Consider the following 17,602-nt stretch of genomic DNA (forward strand, 5'->3'; position numbering starts at 1 on the left):
GACTTGTTGGGGTTCGTGAAAGTCGATGCAGACTCTCCACTTCCCGTTTTTTTTTCTTGACCAGGACGACGTTGGCTAGCCACTCTGGGTACTGCGCCTCACGAATGAACCCCGCACTGAGCTGACTCTTGACTTCGTCGTTGATGATAGCGTCTCTCTAGGGGGCAAACTTCCGTCTCTTTTGTCTGACGGGTTGATGTAGGGGATCCACCTACAGCTTATGCATGATGATCTCCGGATCGATCCCAGGCATATCTGTGTCGGACCAAGCGAAGCAGTCGGAGTTAGACCTGAGGAAGTCTTCCAGTCATCTTCTCAGTCCTTCGGTTAGCTTGGAGCTGATCTTGAGATGTCGGATCTGATCTCCTTCGGTTAATGGCTCCTCGTCCATTTCCTCTACTTCCGGTTCCTCGGTGTGACGAGCCGGAGGTTTGCTCTGTAATTTTCTAAAAGACCATGGTCTTTCCCTTCAGAGTGGTCTGATAGCAGGAACGGGAATATTCCTGATCCCCTCTTATCGCCTTTATGCCCCAGGGTGTAGGAAATTTCACCATTTGGTGAAGAGTCAAGGGGACGGCCCCCATTCCGTGGATCCAAGGCCATTCTAAGATCATGTTGTAGGATGAATCGCAATCAACCACAAGGAACTTGGTTGACATGTTGACTCCTTCGGCGTATACGGGGAGGGTTACCTCCCCAGCGGTTTGTTTGACTTCCCAGCTGAACCCTATAAGGGGGTTTATCCTCCGAGTTAGAGCGCCTTCCTTTAGACCCAGGTCCTTATATGCAGCCTGGAAGATGATGTTGCCTGAGCTTCCATTATCTACCAGTATCCTTTTTACCAGGCAGTTCGCTACATTGAGCGAGATAACTAGGGCATCGTGATGCGGAGTGAGGACTTTCTCCTGCTCCTTGGCCGTGAAGCTTATCTCGTCTGCTCCCAGGAGCAGGCGTTTTGGCTTGGCTGCCTCTAGGTCGTGCTTGGCGTTCCAGGTGCTTTTCTTCGCGGCTGAATGGCTTATGCCGCTGATTTCCAAACTGCCCGAAATGACATGGATCACTCGGTCCTGTCGCGGTGGCGAGACGGGAGCAGCTTCAGTGGGCTTACCCATTGTCTCATTCCTTAGATGGCTCTTGGCCTTCTCGGAAAGGAACTCCCTGAGGTGCCCTTTCCAAAGCAGCTCGTTGAACTTGATTTTTAGCGCGACGCAGTCCTCTATTTTGTGACCAAGGTCTCGGTGGAAGTCGCACCAGAAGCTAGGGTTCCGGAAAGAGTCGGGGGCTTTCATCATCTGAGGCCACTTGACCTGCTGGCCCATCTGCCTCAGAACATTGATCAGCTCCGGCCTTGAGACGGAGAGGTGAGAGATGTCTGGCCACGTGGAGACTGCCATCCCCTCTGCCTTCTCGATCGGTCGGTTCTGGTACCTGCCCCGGCTTCGATTCCCTAGCTGGTCTTTGAGAGGGTTTCTCGTCTCGCTCGGTTCGGTCTCGTCTGATCGCCTTGGGATCTAGATTTTTCTGCGCCTTGGCACGGCTGGCGACGTCTTCCTCCCATTTGACCTGTGCCCAGGCTCGAGATAGGACGTCTTCCATATTTTTGCACTGATATTTGGTCAGTTCCTTGTAGAGGTCTCCGTCGGGGAGCAGACCTCTCTTGAAAGCAGAGATAGAAGTGGGGATACTGCATTCGGGGATAGCCACCTTTTCTTGATTGAAGTGGGCTATGTAGCCTCACAGGGGTTCCGCTCGGTGCTGGAGGATTTCGCAGAGGCAGTCGGAAGTTTTCTCCAGGTCCCTGCTGCTGGCGAATTGCTCTACAAATTTGTCGCTGAGAACCGCGAAGGAGGCTATGGACCTGGAGGGCAAATTGATATACCATTGCAGAGCAGGTCCGGTCAAGGTGGAGCTGAAACATTTGCACATGGTAGCTTCGCGTGACCCTTTTGGGAGTGCAACGGCAAGCATCCTTTGTCGGTATTGGGCGATGTGGTCGTCCAGATCAGTGGTGCCATCGTAGGCCTTTATGCTGGGGAAAGAGAACTTCCTGGGCATCTCGATCAAGGTGATCTCATCCGTGAAAAGAGTATCGGCGTAGGAGTCGGGGTTGCTCTTCCGGATAGGGGAGCTACCCCCGGGAGTCTCTCTACCATGGACTGCATGGCGTAGAGCCTATCGGAGAACATTTGGTGAAGGTGAGCGATCATAGGAGACTTCGTTCTCGCTGCTCCGTCTGATGTTTCCTTATCAGGTTCGGGCTCCAAGTCGCTGTCCTCCACATCGTAGGCCTGCGCATCCTTGGCCTTTTCTCGTGTAGATGCGTCTCCTCCCGGCGCCGTAGTTGGGGGGTTCGCGCCTGTCTCGGAGTTGGGTGTTTCCAGAGTCGACATAGGGCAAACCCGAGTCCGGAATCGACGCTTCTTGTTGCTTGACGCGTTAAGGGCTTGGTTTTTGTCTCGAAGGGTGAGATTCTCCGATTCGAGCTGGCTGAGCTTCTCGGCGCTGTGCTCCAGTTGCTTGGAGTGTTCGTTGTGCTTTTCCTTCAGGATCTAGAACTCCGAGGAAAGCTCGGGATTGCTCTTTTCTCGAGTTCGATGCAACCCGATTACTTGACCTTGTAGATCGTCGATTTGCCAATGGAGTTCGGCTTCTCTCTGGGTAGCTTCGGGTAGCTCATCGTGCTCATCCACCGCCATTATCACGTAGTTTAGATTACTCCCCTCCTTCTAGCTCCAAACTGTTAGGGGATTTTTGTGTAGGATCTTTGTGAGTACTACGAAACAATGGACAAGGCTGGTATTTGTATAGATTTCGTGAATGTTTATAAAGAAGAAGGTGGAAAGAGACTTTTTATTTGATCAAAGAGCTGGAACTACAAAAATTTGAGTAAGAACCCTAGTTCTAGCCGCCCAGCTCTAATCTCTAAGTCTCCAAGTGTCGATCTCTTGCTTTAGGGTTTAAGTTCCCTTTATATAGTCTTCGTAAGGCGGGCCTCAGTCGGTTGGAGTAGGTTAAACTATTCCATATTCGGAAATATGGACTGTTCTCCGTATCGGAAGTTTTCCATTTCCCGGGGGAAGGGGGTGATCCTGGGACCGGACCCAAAAAACTCCATTGCGGGGAACCGGGGTTCCTTTTAGCGGGGATCCTGGGAACCGGGGTTCCTTCCAGCGGGGATCCAGAGGCCGGTGTCCTGCCAGAGGTCTGGAAGAATTCAATACCTGAGTATTTTTCCCCAACACCTTCCATTAGAAATTGCCAAATCTGTGACGAGAATGTACACTCAGAAAAGAGATGGTCTCGTGTTTCAGCAGCAGTTGTGCATAGAACACATGTTGTGTCTATACCTTGACTCCAGCGTGAGACACGATCCATAGTTGACATTCTGTCCAGCATCGCAAGCCAAGCCATAAAGGAAAACTTAGGAGTTGCTTGCGAGAACCAAACCACCTTTGCCCACCCACATTGCGCCTTAGTCTCTCTCAGCATCAGCCATGTTTCCTGTGTAGAGAATAATGGTTTGAAACCTTTGTTTCCCCTCCACATATCGAGATCATCCCCTGTACTACTCTGCTCTGCTGCAATAGAATTCAGAGCCCTTTCAATATCATTCAACCGATCCAAACGATGTCTTCTTCTTCTCGGTTTAAGAATATCTTCCTCCACCGTTGCCTCCTTTCTTATACCCAAGTCAATTGGACCTCTGTCACCTAGAAGCTCCGACAGTGAACCCAAATCAGACCACCTATCAAACCAGAAAGAGCTATGGCGCCCATTTCCCACCACTTTCATATGAAATGTTTTCGCGACATCTTTAAGTTTCAACATCTTCTTCCACATCCAAGATCCTACTTGAGTCTTAACATTAATCTCCCAGAAGCTTCTCCTTTTAAGCATGTATGCTTTAATCCACTTCCCTAGAGTGATTTTCCAGTTAACATCCTCCAAATAAGTTTGAGCCCGTAGACCTGATTCATTTCTTTTAGCGCTCGAACTCCAAAACCCTCTTCACTATGAGGTTTGAAAATATCTTTCCAAGCCACCTTAGCTCTCGTAGTATTTAACTCCGGGCCTGACCAGAGAAATGCCGAACACATCTGCTCTATTTCTTTAAGACACTTGCTCGGGAGTCTGAACACTGTAGACCAGAAATTTGCCATGCTCATCAGTATGGATTTGATCAGCTGCAGCCTCCCAGCATAGGAGAGAAACTGGCTTTTCCAGCTAGTAATACGACCTCGGATCTTCTCTATAAGCGGCATGTAATCTTGTTTCCGCATTGCTTGTGTCATCAGCGACAGGCCGAGGTAGCGAACGGGTAAGTCACCCACAGCAAGTGGAAAATTTGTTTAGATTCTACTCTTCCCAATCTCCGAAACTCCAGCCATATAGACAGTAGATTTCTCCAAACTAATACTAAGCTATGACTATACTTCAAACTCATCAAAGACCGTGAGCGCCCCTTCAATTGATTCTTTTGAGCCCTCAACAAAAACCATTAAGTCATCTGCAAAGAAGAGATAAGTCAGAGACAGAGCTTGACACCTTGGGTGAAGCCGGAACTTCTTCTCCTGCGCGGCTTGATCTATCTTCAGGGTCAGCACATTCATACACATAACAAATAGATAGGGAGAGAGAGAGCAGCCCTGTCTCAAACCTCTTGCGCTTTGAAAGTAACCCGCTAGATCACCATTAACTTGGACCGAGAACGAAGGGGTTGTGATGCACAGTTTTATCCAATGGATGAACTTCTCTGGAAATCCCAAAGCCTTCAAACTGTTCACTAAAAAGGACCACTGAACCGAGTCGAAAGCCTTTGAAATATCTATCGTCATCACACATCTTGGGGAGATCGATTCTTTGTGGTAGTCTTTAACCAATTCAGACGCCAAAATAACATTTTCCATTAGCATACGACCTTTTACAAATGCTGACTGGTTCTCAGATATTATCCTTGGCAAGATTTGCTTCAGACGGTTCGCGAGGATTTTTGAGACCACCTTATACAGAACGTTGCAGCAAGAGATAGGGCGGTATTCTCTCATCTCCATGGAATCAGCCTTCTTCGGGATAAGATCGAGGATGGTCGAGTTTATACCTTTAGGAAGGAAACCGAACTTGAAAACCGACTGAACCGCTATAGTAAAGTCATGCGCTAACACTGGCCAAGCTGTTTTAAAGAATTCACAGGGGTATCCATCAGTCCCGGCGACTTATTTGATGGCATTGAAAACAGTACCTTCATTATCTCCTCTTCTGTAACTTCAGCTTCCAATGCCTGACAGTCCACAGAAGAACACTCAAAGTCCAGCAGATCCTTTAGCTCTTCCACCAGAGCTCCTTGATAACTTGCTGGAATCTTATTTAGAAGATCAGAAAAAAAAAAACCCTCAGCTTATGCTTTGATGTCTTCATGCTTCTTAGCAACTCTTCCATCTAAACATCTGATTTCTCGAATAGAGTTTTGCGCTTGCCTTGTTCTGATAGAGCTTTGAATGGTTTTATTGTTATGATCACCCACTTCCAGCCAGTGAAGCTTAGCTCTCTGCTGTAGAAATTCTTTTCCCAGCCCTGTGACGTGTAACCACTTATCATAAGCCTCGGCTTCCTCCTGGATTGCTACCGTAGTCGGGCTGATGAGAGTTAACTTCTGCTTTTCACAAAGAAGAGCATGTGCTTCATGAGCTCTTTTAGTAAGGTTCCCAAGCTTGTCTCTTCCCAATTCTCGAATCAACGGCTTCAGGTTTTTAAGCTTTTTGGAGAAGCGAAACATGGTTGAGGTGGAGTGAAATAGTATCGCAGTAGAGTCCCAATACTCTTTCACCATAGGTAGAAAGTTTGGTAGCTTTCCTATAGCATTAATATACTTAAACGGCCTCCTTATTTTCTCCTCTGGTTGAAGCAGTTGGATCTTGCATCTCATGTGGTCAGAACAATCCCCCGGCTCAAATACTGAATAAGTATTGGTGAATTTTATTAGCGCTTCATCATTCATCAATACCCTATCCAACTTTTTGCAGATCAGCCCTTCCTCTCTTTTGTTGCACCAAGTAAAAAGTGGACCTTTATAACCCATATCCGTGAGGTGACAATGGAGAACCGTCTTTTGAAAGTCCCTCATGCCATTAGGTGCTCTCGCTAAACTTGAGAACTCCGAGTGCTCTTCACCTTCTAGTATTTCGTTAAAGTCTCCCATTATCAACCATGCCTTTTGTTGAAAGAGAGGAGAGTTGTGATGACGGCATAAGTCTTCCCACAGCACCTTTCTCTCTTCTCTCTGATTACTCGCATATACAAAAGTGCAGAAGAACTCTTCTTCATCTTGAAATGCAACTGAACACGTAATTAGCTGGTCCGTTTTATAGACCGGCGTCATACGCACTGAATCCTTCCATACCAACCATATTCGACCTCCTTGACTGTATTCATAATTCGTCATAGACGACCAACCACTAAAAACTGACTCCAATATTTTCTATGCCTTCTTTTCTTTCACCCTCGTCTCCAATATACACCCAAACTGCAACTCTTGACTTCGTAACCACTCTTTTACCACGGAATGTTTCAAACGTTTGTTAAATCCACGCACATTCCAAAAGAAACTTGACATTTAAAGATTTCTGCGAGAAGACCTTGTGCTCATAGCTGCCTGATTTGCATCCTGCAGCTTAGCTTTCTTCTCTTTTGAATCTTTCTTTGGCCCTTTGTAATTAGTCACATTGCATTTATCCTTTGTGACCGACTTTTCTACTCCTTCTGTCGTAGCCATCTGATCACTAGCTTCCTTTTCTATCACTTCCACACTATGTTGTGTTTCTCCTAATATCTCGCCTTCCTCTTCATCTTCGACAACACAGAAAATTTCGATGCTGATATAAGGGTGTCCTCTGTCTGACTTTGAGCAGAACGCACTGGAGACCGCCCAACTTTAGCTGGAGAGACCGTTAGCCAGTTACTTCCTTCGTTCAAAACCTCTCTCCCTTCATGATCAGTAGTTTCATTTTCTGAATCCATCTTTTTAGTAGTCTCCACTGTATCCTCTTCCCTTATAGTTTCAGCTTCTTTATCCAAATTATCCAACACAATCTCCTCATTTATCTCAACAAAACCATCGACCTCCATTATATCTTTGTTAACTACACTTAATACCTCCTTGTCCTGCTTTGCTCTAGGAGAGGATCTCTCTTTGGCCTTCCCTTTCATTACGCAGACACTTTCACCATGACCCCACTTGTCACAGCAACTACAACGAGATGGTAACCACGGGAAGTGGAAATCCACCATGAACTCCTTACCATTCTGTGAGAATTTGATCTCCTTAGGTAGCACTTTAGAGACATCCACATTGACAAAGACTTTAGCCACTTCGAAGGTTGTACAAGCTAATGTCTCTGGATGAAGCTTCACAGGAAACCCCACTGCACTTGTAATGAAGCTCAGACCTTCCCACGAAAACATATGCAACGGAACTCCTTTCAGATGAACCCACATCGGAATCGCCTGCTCCTCCTGTTTCTCTTCCTCCGTTCTTGGTGTCCATTTAGTTACCACCATTGGAACTCCGAAAATGTTCCACATCCCTCTCCTTAGGATCTTTTCTCTCGATTTCAAATTAGAGACTCTGAATCTCATCGTTGTGGCATTCACATCGTATGCCTCAACCTTTGTAGTCGAATCCCCATACTTCCAAATTTTATTCACAACCATTTGGACTTTCGCAATGTGAGGAGCCAGATCGAGAAACTTTCCCACCACGAAGTCCTCCCATAGCGGCGGAACAAAAACTAAAACGCACCGTTTTGGGCTCTCAGGCGATTTTGAAGGGACTGGCGACTAGGGTTACGGAAATGGATTCGACTGCGCCGCCGGATTCTCCTGACTCTCCAGAGAAGACTGCGGAGTTAAGGGAGGCTCGGGAGGTAGATTCGAAGATGGCAAAATGAGATTTGGTAACAGATATGAAGAACAGTCAGAGTTGGGTATCGGTTGCACAAGATAATAAAAGTTTGAAGAAGTACGATGTGCAGATTTCAACGAAGGACGGGCTGCATACAGTGGAGATTCCGGATGATGCTCTAACCAGTACGTCGCCGCGAATAATGTACATCTTGAGGAGAAGAGCTCATTTTATTCATTTGATTTCACTGTATAGATCCACTAGCGCAAGACCTTGAAATGGTCCCTGCGACATATTGTAACATTCGTCGTCTCTTCCTCTCTCGAGAACGGCGTGCTACTAACCAAAAAATATCAAATTAAATCGATTTATAAAACCAAATAAAATATCAAACCTTTTAATCAAATAATTTTCAAATAAAAAGAGTTTATAATTTAAAACCAAATACATTAAATCGAAAAGTTAATTAAAACCGAAATAAAATACAATGATCCCAAGACACCAATCCGTCCAGATATCCAACTACTCGGCAAGCTCACCTGCAATGGGAAGAAAGAAGGATGAGTAACAGGGGAGTCACCCAGTAAGGTATGGGATGCTAAACCGCAAACCACTGACTCAGTACATAGCACTACGACTATGTAAGCATAGCTCTAGCATGAAACAAACACGGTGTTTAATACACCACATAAAATATCAAATGCGCTGATAGTGCATAACTAGATCACACACCCCGCATTCTCCTCATACGGATATAAATATACAACTCTATGCGCCGCTAGTACAAGAGGCCATCCTTGTACCCCGCAATCACCTATGCACCGCTAGTACAAACGTATTTGTACCCCGCAATCCTCATACAATGCACCGCTAGCATAGACGTCCATATGCCCCGCTATCTCCATACAATGCGCCGCTAACACAAAAGTCTCTGTGTCCCGCAATCTCCACACAATGCGCCGCTAACACAAACGTCTCTGTGTCCCGCAATCTCCACACAACCGTTGAATCCTCTATTGTCCTATTTCCAATTTAACAAGCAAATAATAATAAACAAACAAGCAAGACTCTCAAACAGACTCGATTCACAGAGAGTGTTCATGTTTCGAAACTAGACTTTCCATAATAGTAGTACTAACCTAGCTCGGGATTTAACGGAGTAGCCCTCACCTTAGCCACAGGCTGAAATGAACAACGGAAGATGCGGTCAACTGAAGGCAACTGCAACACGAGAATCAACGACTTGAGCTCAGCTTCTCCGGAAATAAGTTTCCTAAAATGGAAACTTTCCTAAAATGAAACCTCTCCTGAAATAGAAACTTTCCTAAAATAGCAACTTTCCTAAAATAAATTCCTATAACTAGAAATATGGAGGCGGCAAACTTACTAGAAAAACCTGCTGAAAGTTTGTCCAGAAATCCCACCGGAAGCTCGTCAAGAAATCCCGCCGGAAGCACACACGGAAAGCCCACCGGAAAAATTCACTAGTGACTGGTCGTTGGATAATTCAACAACTCGTCACGCGCAAAGAAATACTTTGATTTGATGAATAAAGAGAAAGGGTGGAGTTTCTTGTATAGAAGAAGGAAAGAGATGAAAGTTTTCTAAACTTCTAATAACAAAATAAGAAAAGAGTATTGGGCTTTAATTTTTTTAATAATAGCCAAAAAGGCCTCACCAAAAATCAGAGTCGTTACAGACCCTCTCCGGGGATGACAGTGAAAGAGATGATGAACCAAACGGTAATACCATCGGAATTAAATTAATACATTATTACTTAGTCATTAATTTGTAACTAAACTAATACACTTGTAAAATAGTTTTGAAACCAATACATTTGTATGTTACTTAATTCATTAAATTTTTAATTTCCTTATTGTTGCGTTAGTTCATATACTCAATTATTGCAAACCTAAGTATAGAAATTTAGCTTTAGTTTCTTTCATAAATTGTTTCGTGATTAGCTTTAATTTAGATAGTATTCATTATTAGTCTTAGTCATTAATGAACATTAATATTACTATAAAAATTAGTATACTCGAATATACAAATGATACTGTAATAAAAGTAATTTTTCTAAATGTTCTTGATTAGTTAATTCATTAAATGTTATAGTAACTTTTTGTGATATATTGCTTGCCATAGTTCATATATGCAATTAGTGCAAGACCAATTATAGCAATTAAGCTTTACTGCTTTCCCTCTAAATTGTTTGGTGATGTCAATGTACATATCTTCCGAAGTTTTAGTATAAGGCAAATAAATATTATGCTAATAACTCTCAAACGTGTAAGGTAGAGTTTATATAAAGGAGACCTCCAAGTTCTTACAATACAAACATATTTCTATTTTGCTAACATTTTATAAAAACTTATTCTTGGGTGCAACCTCTAGGTTCACCAACCAATAGGATCGTGTTATTTCATATTTAATATCTTTTAAAAAAAAAACAAAAAATTGTCAAATTATATTATGTTTTTAAAATTAAAAGGTAAAAAAAAATAGTAGTAATTACAAAAAAAAAAATTTTAACGTCGTCAGCAAAACACTAAACCCTAAATCCTAATCTCTAAACCCTAAATCATAAACCCTAAACCCTTGGGTAAACCCTAAACCCTTGGATAAATCCTAAACTCTAAATCAAAATCACTAAACACTAAAACACTCAAGGGTTTAGGGTTTAAGATTTAAGATTTAGGGTTTAGGGTTTTAGTGTTTAGTGTTTTTTATTTAGAGTTTAGGATTTATCCAAGGGTTTAGGGTTTACCCAAGGGTTTAGGGTTTACCTAGGGGTTTAGGGTTTAGGATTTAGGGTTTAGAGATTAGGATTTAGGGTTTAGTGTTTTGCTGACGACGTTAAAAATATTTTTTTTTTAATTTTTTTTCTATAACTACTATTTTTTTTACTTTTTTATGTTAAAAACATAATATAATTTGACAATATTTTGTTTGTTTTTTTAAAAGATATCGAATTTGAAATAATGAAATCCTATTGGTTTGTGAACATAGAAGTTCTTTTAAAAAACCAATGGCAATGAATCAACCACCAAAAACGAATTTCTTATGTCAAAGACTTAAAACCATGTAAAGATACATGGCGTATTGAAATTATGATTATTCGCTTGTGGAGAATTTATAACAAAAAATTGGGAAACACCATCGAAATGGTTTCGTTGATAGGAGGATTTGGTTGGTGATCAATTTATATACCATATATCATGTACTAATTTTAGAACATGTTAATAAAATCAAAACACTGTAGGTGATTACTCGACATCTAGCTGATGGAATTCAACCCATTTTTTCCGAAAACCAACACTGGAATAGATTGACCAGTTCAAAGCAAGGCACTCCTCTAGTACTCGTTTTGATTCTATGTATTAATTCATTTTACAGTCTCCCTAGCTCTTTTTTATACTAAAATGATTCTCTTGCTCTTACAGATTACCCAATGGTCTGTTGGTACTGTTACATCTGTTCGTGCCAGATTTTATGTTCTTAATGAGAGGCTAACCATAACAGAGATCATTGGGAATACTGAGCTATATAAACTAAACCTTCCATTTTCTTATCCTTGCAACATGATTTAATTTCCTTTGTTATCAGTCCTATGTAGAGTTTTAACATATTTTCATTTATGAAAGTATAGATGCTGAACATGGATGGCAATACCTAAGTTGTAAATACCGCAACAAAAAAGTAATGCCTACAAAAAATGTCGATGATGATATTCGTCCTTTGTTCTTCTGCAATACATGAGATAAAGAACACATTAATGTCATATCAAGTTATTTTCATAAAACGTTTTTGCATGTTAATGAATTAAATTTTATCCAATGAATATATTATGGTATATAAGGTTGACATTATAGTCCTTTGGTTTTAGGTTCAATCAAATTTAGAAAAATTTTATAAATCTATCAAATTATTTTATTCCTTACAATTGCTTACATTTTAATTTTTTTTGAAGGTTTCTATTGGATTTTGTTTTTTTAATCGAGAATACTTCTTAATTTTTATTACTTCAACTTTTTATAATATATTCTTTAAATATGTCACTGTTTTTAACAAAAATACATAAATATAATATTTCACCTAAAATATACAATTACAACCTACAATACAACATAATTTCACTTAGTGATAATATAAAATATGTAAAAATAAACACTATTATCTTTTTATTTTTTAAATTATAAATATATACTAAACGACCCCAAAAGGGCAAATCGATATAGTGGATTTCGGTGTGCGGGAAAAATGATCTATAAGCAAAAGCTTGAGCAACGAAAAAATATAAAACTAAGCACTATTACTCTTTCCATATTTCATAGGGTGCAAGCAGTGTTTTTAAAACCGGACCGACCCGATGGTTGGACCGGGTTCGACCTTGAACCGGTTATATAACCGGGTTGGTCTAGTAATTGGTTAGACCATGAACCGGCCACATAGCCGGATTATATTTCAAAGTTATTAAACCAATAAAAACCACTTAAACTATCGAAAATCTATAAACCATCCATATAAACAAGAAACTAATTTATATTTCTACTATTTTATGTTCAAAATTGATTTATATTTTAACTATGTATCATGTTTACTAATATTACTTTTATATTTACATACTAAAAAAATATTAAACCATATTATTGAACCAGATTTGACCCGGTCGAACCATATTGAACCGTGACTCAAAATATTTCCGGTTCAGTTTCCGGTCCGATTTTAAAAACACTGGGTGCAAGCCAGTCACCTAATTATATTTTATAATTATATACGCTCAAACAGTAAAACAACACAATAACATTATTTTTGGCAAGTGATATCAAAAAATTAATTACCTCTGAAAGACAATTTTGGGAAAGATATGCGGATTGTTAATAGCAACAGTATGCATCCAAACTCAAAGTTCTAGATTTGACAAAACCAGCATCATCCTAATACAAAACATCTAAACATAGAAACCAGCATCACAGTAATGTTTGCCAACACTGTGGGTTATTGTATATAGTTGTTTGCTGGTCTGCTCACCGAATTTGCACATAAATCCAACAGAAAGGTTTGTAAGGATTTTTCAGGCAGGAGGGAAGTATTTGTGGAGATTAAAAGGAAGAGCATAGAACTCTTCGGTTCTTGGGTCACCCTTGAAAGTCCAGAATCTGTCCCACCAATGTTTACCTCGGTCTTTCCTGATCGAACCATCTTTCTTGTGCAGTGTCGTGTCCAAAAAGTAAGCCACACATCCTCCCACAAAGGCCTTGGATGAGAAGGGTACATTGACCATGTCATTGAACCATCTTGCTCCTGTATGAATTGGACCATAGCCTTTAATGGCTGTGTGCTCGTTGAAATACTGTGGAATAGATAAGCCTAGGAAGATTGAGAAGCCCAAAATGAACAACGTCCTGAAGCTATTAAGGTTGCAGTACTGCAGCAAACTTAGTCCTCCAGCACCTGACCAACCGTGTTTTTGTGTTTAAGCATGAGATATAGCAACAACCGTAAGGTAACACGGATTTGCTCACCCTATTATATCGTTTAATTCTGCTGCTTATAAACAATACTTACCTACATACGCGAAGAAAAGACAGAACAAGGCCGCAACTATAGGAGCAGGTATTGATGCAAACACTGCCCCAAACTTCCCTGGATTAGATGAATATATATATGAAAAGCAAATTAGTTACTAGTTCAATTATTGATAGATTTTATTAAAAAAAAGACAAGCTTACCAAGAATTGAGAAGAATATCATAAATCCTGCAGATATTTGGACAACTCTTCTGCTACCGACTTTTGTAAGTGCTAGAAGACCAGCATTCTCGCTGCCACACATTTGAAAACAAACACAGACACCATTTAAAGTCAACTCATGAATGTCTTAGGTAATTGGAGAAAGGTACTGAGGTCTTACACAGAAACTGAAGAGCCTATGCCAGTTCCAAACAACCCTGAGATCAAAATTGCTACTCCCTAAACCAATAGTTTAACATAGTTGAGACACAAAAACGTTAGAGACCACTTGCTTTGCTTGCCCTGAGAAAGCTTATGAAGTGAGAATTTTACCTGCCAACCAACACCGCGGCTGATAACAGAAGGTGGCGGCATTGTGGCACTAGCATATCTTGAGACGGCAATAAAAGCGCCTGTTGACTGTTTTTTTCCCGTTGATAAACAAATTAAACCAAGGACAACAAGGCAAGATTAAAACAAAGAGCAAGAAAAATTCAATGTTAAATATGTGAGAATTGTGTTGTGATGGAGTGAAACAAACCTCAACAAGAGCAACAAAAGAAGCCATCATCATGGCAAAGGCTTCACCGGCATCAAATAATGGTGATCCCCATTGGAACGGCCATGGAACTCTTATCCTACACGGTGAGGTAAAAAATAAATTGGTAAGCCATACTTGAGCATCAGTCATTAAAGAACTACAGTACCCAAGCCATGTTCGGTATTATTACCATGGAGCAGCACCAATAAGCCCAGCACGATCAGTTCGGCAGCTTCTTTGAGTATCTGTTTTGTCACCATTATAGGCACCACCAATTGTAAGAAAGAAAGCATAAAGCCAAACTATCGCCACAGTAAATATGACTGCATAGCGAGCGAACACATGTTTTCCTCCCTTCATAACATGTGGCATGTACTGCAAAAAGTATGACCGAGACAATGTAAAAACAGATGAAATTGCTACAAGTTATGATTCGGTAACTACGATTACATGTGATATAAGTATAAGAATGATAAGCCCCGGCAGTCCAATCTCGATACACTTAGCAACCTGGCCGGAAATAACAAAATAAATATTTTCAGATAATTTTTTAATATTAATATATTGTGGTTCCATTTTACAGAAAAAGATGACTTACACCGGGAAAGCCTAACTCGTACAGGCCAAAACCAACTAGTCCAACCAGAGGAGCAGCGGAAAGAGGACTTAGGAACCTGGACTTAACAGAAACTCGATAACATATCCTTGACAGACACAGTGAAACAAGATTTTGAGTCCAACGTAAGCTTAAAAACTGACCTTACAACATTACGCCAAAGGCCACTGAAGCCAAGTATAATCTGAAAAGTTGACGCAACAATTAGAGCACCTTGTGTTGCTCGAATGATCCTCGTAAAGCGCTGATAATTCATTAAAAAGGTATATTAGAACAAACTAATAATCGAGCTGATAGAAAAAAAACACACACAATAGAATAGAGAACAAGTGTGAAGCTACGAACATCAACTGGATCAGCAACGTCGTTGAATCTCCCGGAAAGCATGATTGAGATTGTAACTGGCACAAATGTATAAGATGCTCCAATAACAGCAGGCAATCTAGTTCCAAACACTGTTTGGAGCAGCGTGTTTATTCCAGCTACAAAGAGTATTGTCTGAATCAGCTTCGCCTTCTCTTCCTGCAAGAATCATACACAGAGCAATAAGAAGAGGATAATCTCCGCAACTGTTGTTTTCAAGAAAAAAAGAGACTTACATTTCTACCTCCCATTTGTGGAACAAGAGCCGATGGAATCAGAACGGTAGTTCCAAGCATTACAAGATAGTGTTGAAACCCAAGCAGAATAGCCTCAGCTAAAAAGATAAAAGAACAAACTCTCAATCTCACTAATACCAAACAATAAAAGCTTAGAACCTCATTTTCAGACAAGAACTACTAAAAAAAAAACATTTAACAAATCAGAAACATATCATTAAAATTAGATCCGTTAAAAAGGGGTCATTAAGTTTTTTATTCTCCTATGTTAACAAAAGATGATCCTTAAAACAGCTAGAAGATTCTAAAGGTAATAAGAACAATTCTTAAAGAAGAAAAAAATAAAGAATCTAATCCCTCATTTTGCAACAAAAAGTTAAAAAAAAAAAAAAAAGCAGAGCCACTTTCAGAAAAGAAAACAGAAGAATCTAATCAATCACAAAGTCTCCTACGGATATACGGAGAAGTTCTGAAGAAGAAACAATATAGGAGATGCAAAGATAAACAAAACTCACGCCATGGAGGAGGGCTAGTGATGCAATAAGAGATATCTGGAAGCTGTTCTTTTGGAGGATGTGGTTGTGGCTCAGACGCTTTTGGTGCCGGAGCTGACATATTCTTAAGCTCTGCAACAAAATTAAAAAAATACAAAACAAAACTTTCACATAACCTGGAAACCAAATCGCAGAAGCAGCAAAAGCCACGACGTTTGTGGTTAAGGCGAAACCGAAAACAAGAATCCAGGAAAAAGAAGTCGTTTTGAGCTAACTAAGGGACACTGTTTGAAGAGAGGAGGGAGAGAGAGAGAGAGAGAGAGAGAGATTTTACGTAATTGCTGCAAAGGGGTTTCTTGATGAGGAAGTGAAGAAAGACGAGAGAGAGAGAGCAAAGAAGAAGAAGCTTGAGGAAGAAGGAGTGAAGAGAGAGAGACAGGTGTGCTTTGCTCAGTCTCCGGTTTTCGTTTCCTTTTATCTCCGTTACTTGTGCACCGACTGATGTAAGCACGAAAACAACCGCCTACCTGTCTCACTCTTTAATTAATTAATGTCATTAGAATTTTTGACAAATGAATGAACGAATGACACATGTGGCAACGCTGCAGCACCAACTGCTCTTATATACAACAGCGTCACTAAAACCAAAAGAAGATATAAAGCAAAAATGTTAGTATTGGTACTTAGGCCTGTTAAATCTGGGCCCATATAACTCGGACCCATATAACAACTTGCTCATTTATGTCTGTTTAAGCACGTCTACATTTAAGTCTGATGGGCTCAGCGAACTTTTACGTGGCAGTTAGATTTAGATGATTTAACACGACAACGGTTGACGATTTGATTTAACATTATTGGAAAACGACCCAAAAATCAGTGTTCCAAACCTGATTGGGTACATTATAAATAATTGAATGGGTTATAAATTGCTTATCCAAAAAACCGGCCTCGAACCCGACAATCTGTAACCTGAATAAGTATCCGAAGATATTTAGAATATAAATATATATGTAAATGTATTAGTTATAACTTATAATTATACTTATACCTTTTTTAATAGTTTAAATTAAAATCCTAAACTAGAGTGGCTACTCTTGTTCAGATTGAAGAGATTTAAAAATTACGGAGTAGAGGTCTCACTCTTGATGATGATGTTTGACTGTGCAAAATAGAGGCAAGTGGTTTTTGCCCTGGTTTTAATTAAAAACAGACATGGACTTTCACTCGACCTCATTTTCCTCGTATTTCTCGGCAAAAGGGGTATGGTTCTCAGGCCGGATTCCAAATTTTGCATTTATGACATGGCTGGCTATGCATGATCGCCTAGCTACATGGGATAGGATTCTAAAATGGAACCCACAAGCTGTTACTCAATGTTGTGTGACACCCGTCACCTCCTATATGGAGGACAGCGTGTCACCCCCGACGCGTCATCATACAACAATGTGATACCCGTCTCCCTGACACTAAGGACGACGGGCCACCAACAATATCCTGTAATATAAAAGCCCATAAACCCGACAACTCTCACCCATGCCCAAATAAAATCCGAAAGAAAAGTCCAATAGCACCAAGTCCGTCCAAATATCACATACTTGTTTGTCTCACCTGAAAAGGGGAAGAGTGAGGGGTGAGCGACAGGGGAATCGCTCAGTGAGGTATGGGATGCCACCCCGAAGTCCATGGACCCGGACATAGCACTCCGAATAAATATAATTTAATT

At 40.8% G+C, this 17,602-nt stretch overlaps 3 protein-coding genes across 3 annotated transcripts; all 3 read right to left on the reverse strand.

Annotated features, from left to right (window-relative positions):
- Window positions 1-307: 307 nt before the first annotated feature.
- LOC106314764 lies at window positions 308-2,390 on the reverse strand. Its single transcript, XM_013752592.1, has 6 exons — window positions 2,151-2,390; window positions 1,429-1,704; window positions 1,109-1,307; window positions 843-1,009; window positions 552-791; window positions 308-436 (listed from the first exon to the last, which is right to left on the reverse strand). Exons 1-6 carry the CDS (start codon window positions 2,388-2,390, stop codon window positions 308-310), a joined length of 1,251 nt encoding a protein of 416 aa, XP_013608046.1.
- Window positions 2,391-4,427: 2,037 nt separating this feature from the next.
- LOC106314765 lies at window positions 4,428-7,707 on the reverse strand. Its single transcript, XM_013752593.1, has 5 exons — window positions 6,897-7,707; window positions 6,633-6,843; window positions 5,522-6,419; window positions 5,240-5,359; window positions 4,428-5,129 (listed from the first exon to the last, which is right to left on the reverse strand). Exons 1-5 carry the CDS (start codon window positions 7,705-7,707, stop codon window positions 4,428-4,430), a joined length of 2,742 nt encoding a protein of 913 aa, XP_013608047.1.
- Window positions 7,708-12,722: 5,015 nt separating this feature from the next.
- LOC106313069 (nucleobase-ascorbate transporter 5) lies at window positions 12,723-16,474 on the reverse strand. The gene is made up of 14 exons (XM_013750797.1): window positions 16,214-16,474; window positions 15,901-16,011; window positions 15,386-15,483; window positions 15,132-15,308; window positions 14,930-15,030; window positions 14,769-14,844; window positions 14,621-14,680; window positions 14,361-14,545; window positions 14,171-14,267; window positions 13,963-14,049; window positions 13,811-13,869; window positions 13,630-13,721; window positions 13,466-13,543; window positions 12,723-13,351 (listed from the first exon to the last, which is right to left on the reverse strand). Exons 2-14 carry the CDS (start codon window positions 15,998-16,000, stop codon window positions 12,972-12,974), a joined length of 1,590 nt encoding a protein of 529 aa, XP_013606251.1. The 5' UTR covers window positions 16,001-16,011; window positions 16,214-16,474; the 3' UTR covers window positions 12,723-12,971.
- Window positions 16,475-17,602: the final 1,128 nt, after the last annotated feature.

This window comes from Brassica oleracea, chromosome C9 (genome assembly GCF_000695525.1).
Source record: "Brassica oleracea var. oleracea cultivar TO1000 chromosome C9, BOL, whole genome shotgun sequence".
Lineage (NCBI taxonomy): Eukaryota > Viridiplantae > Streptophyta > Magnoliopsida > Brassicales > Brassicaceae > Brassica > Brassica oleracea.

Coding starts and splice junctions, on each gene's coding strand:
- LOC106314764 (XM_013752592.1), bottom strand. CDS start 2,390: ATGTCGACTCTGGAAACACCCAACTCCGAGACAGGCGCGAACCCCCCA. Junction 1,705..2,150: donor TCTACGCCATGCAGTCCATG/GTAGAGAGACTC, acceptor AATCAAGAAAAG/GTGGCTATCCCCGAATGCAG. Junction 792..842: donor TCAATGTAGCGAACTGCCTG/GTAAAAAGGATA, acceptor ATCATCTTCCAG/GCTGCATATAAGGACCTGGG.
- LOC106314765 (XM_013752593.1), bottom strand. CDS start 7,707: ATGGTTGTGAATAAAATTTGGAAGTATGGGGATTCGACTACAAAGGTT. Junction 6,844..6,896: donor TCCAGTGCGTTCTGCTCAAA/GTCAGACAGAGG, acceptor GTGTTGTCGAAG/ATGAAGAGGAAGGCGAGATA. Junction 6,420..6,632: donor CAGGCAGCTATGAGCACAAG/GTCTTCTCGCAG, acceptor TTATGAATACAG/TCAAGGAGGTCGAATATGGT.
- LOC106313069 (XM_013750797.1), bottom strand. CDS start 16,000: ATGTCAGCTCCGGCACCAAAAGCGTCTGAGCCACAACCACATCCTCCA. Junction 14,050..14,170: donor CTTTTGTTGCTCTTGTTGAG/GTTTGTTTCACT, acceptor GGAAAAAAACAG/TCAACAGGCGCTTTTATTGC. Junction 13,544..13,629: donor GATATTCTTCTCAATTCTTG/GTAAGCTTGTCT, acceptor CATCTAATCCAG/GGAAGTTTGGGGCAGTGTTT.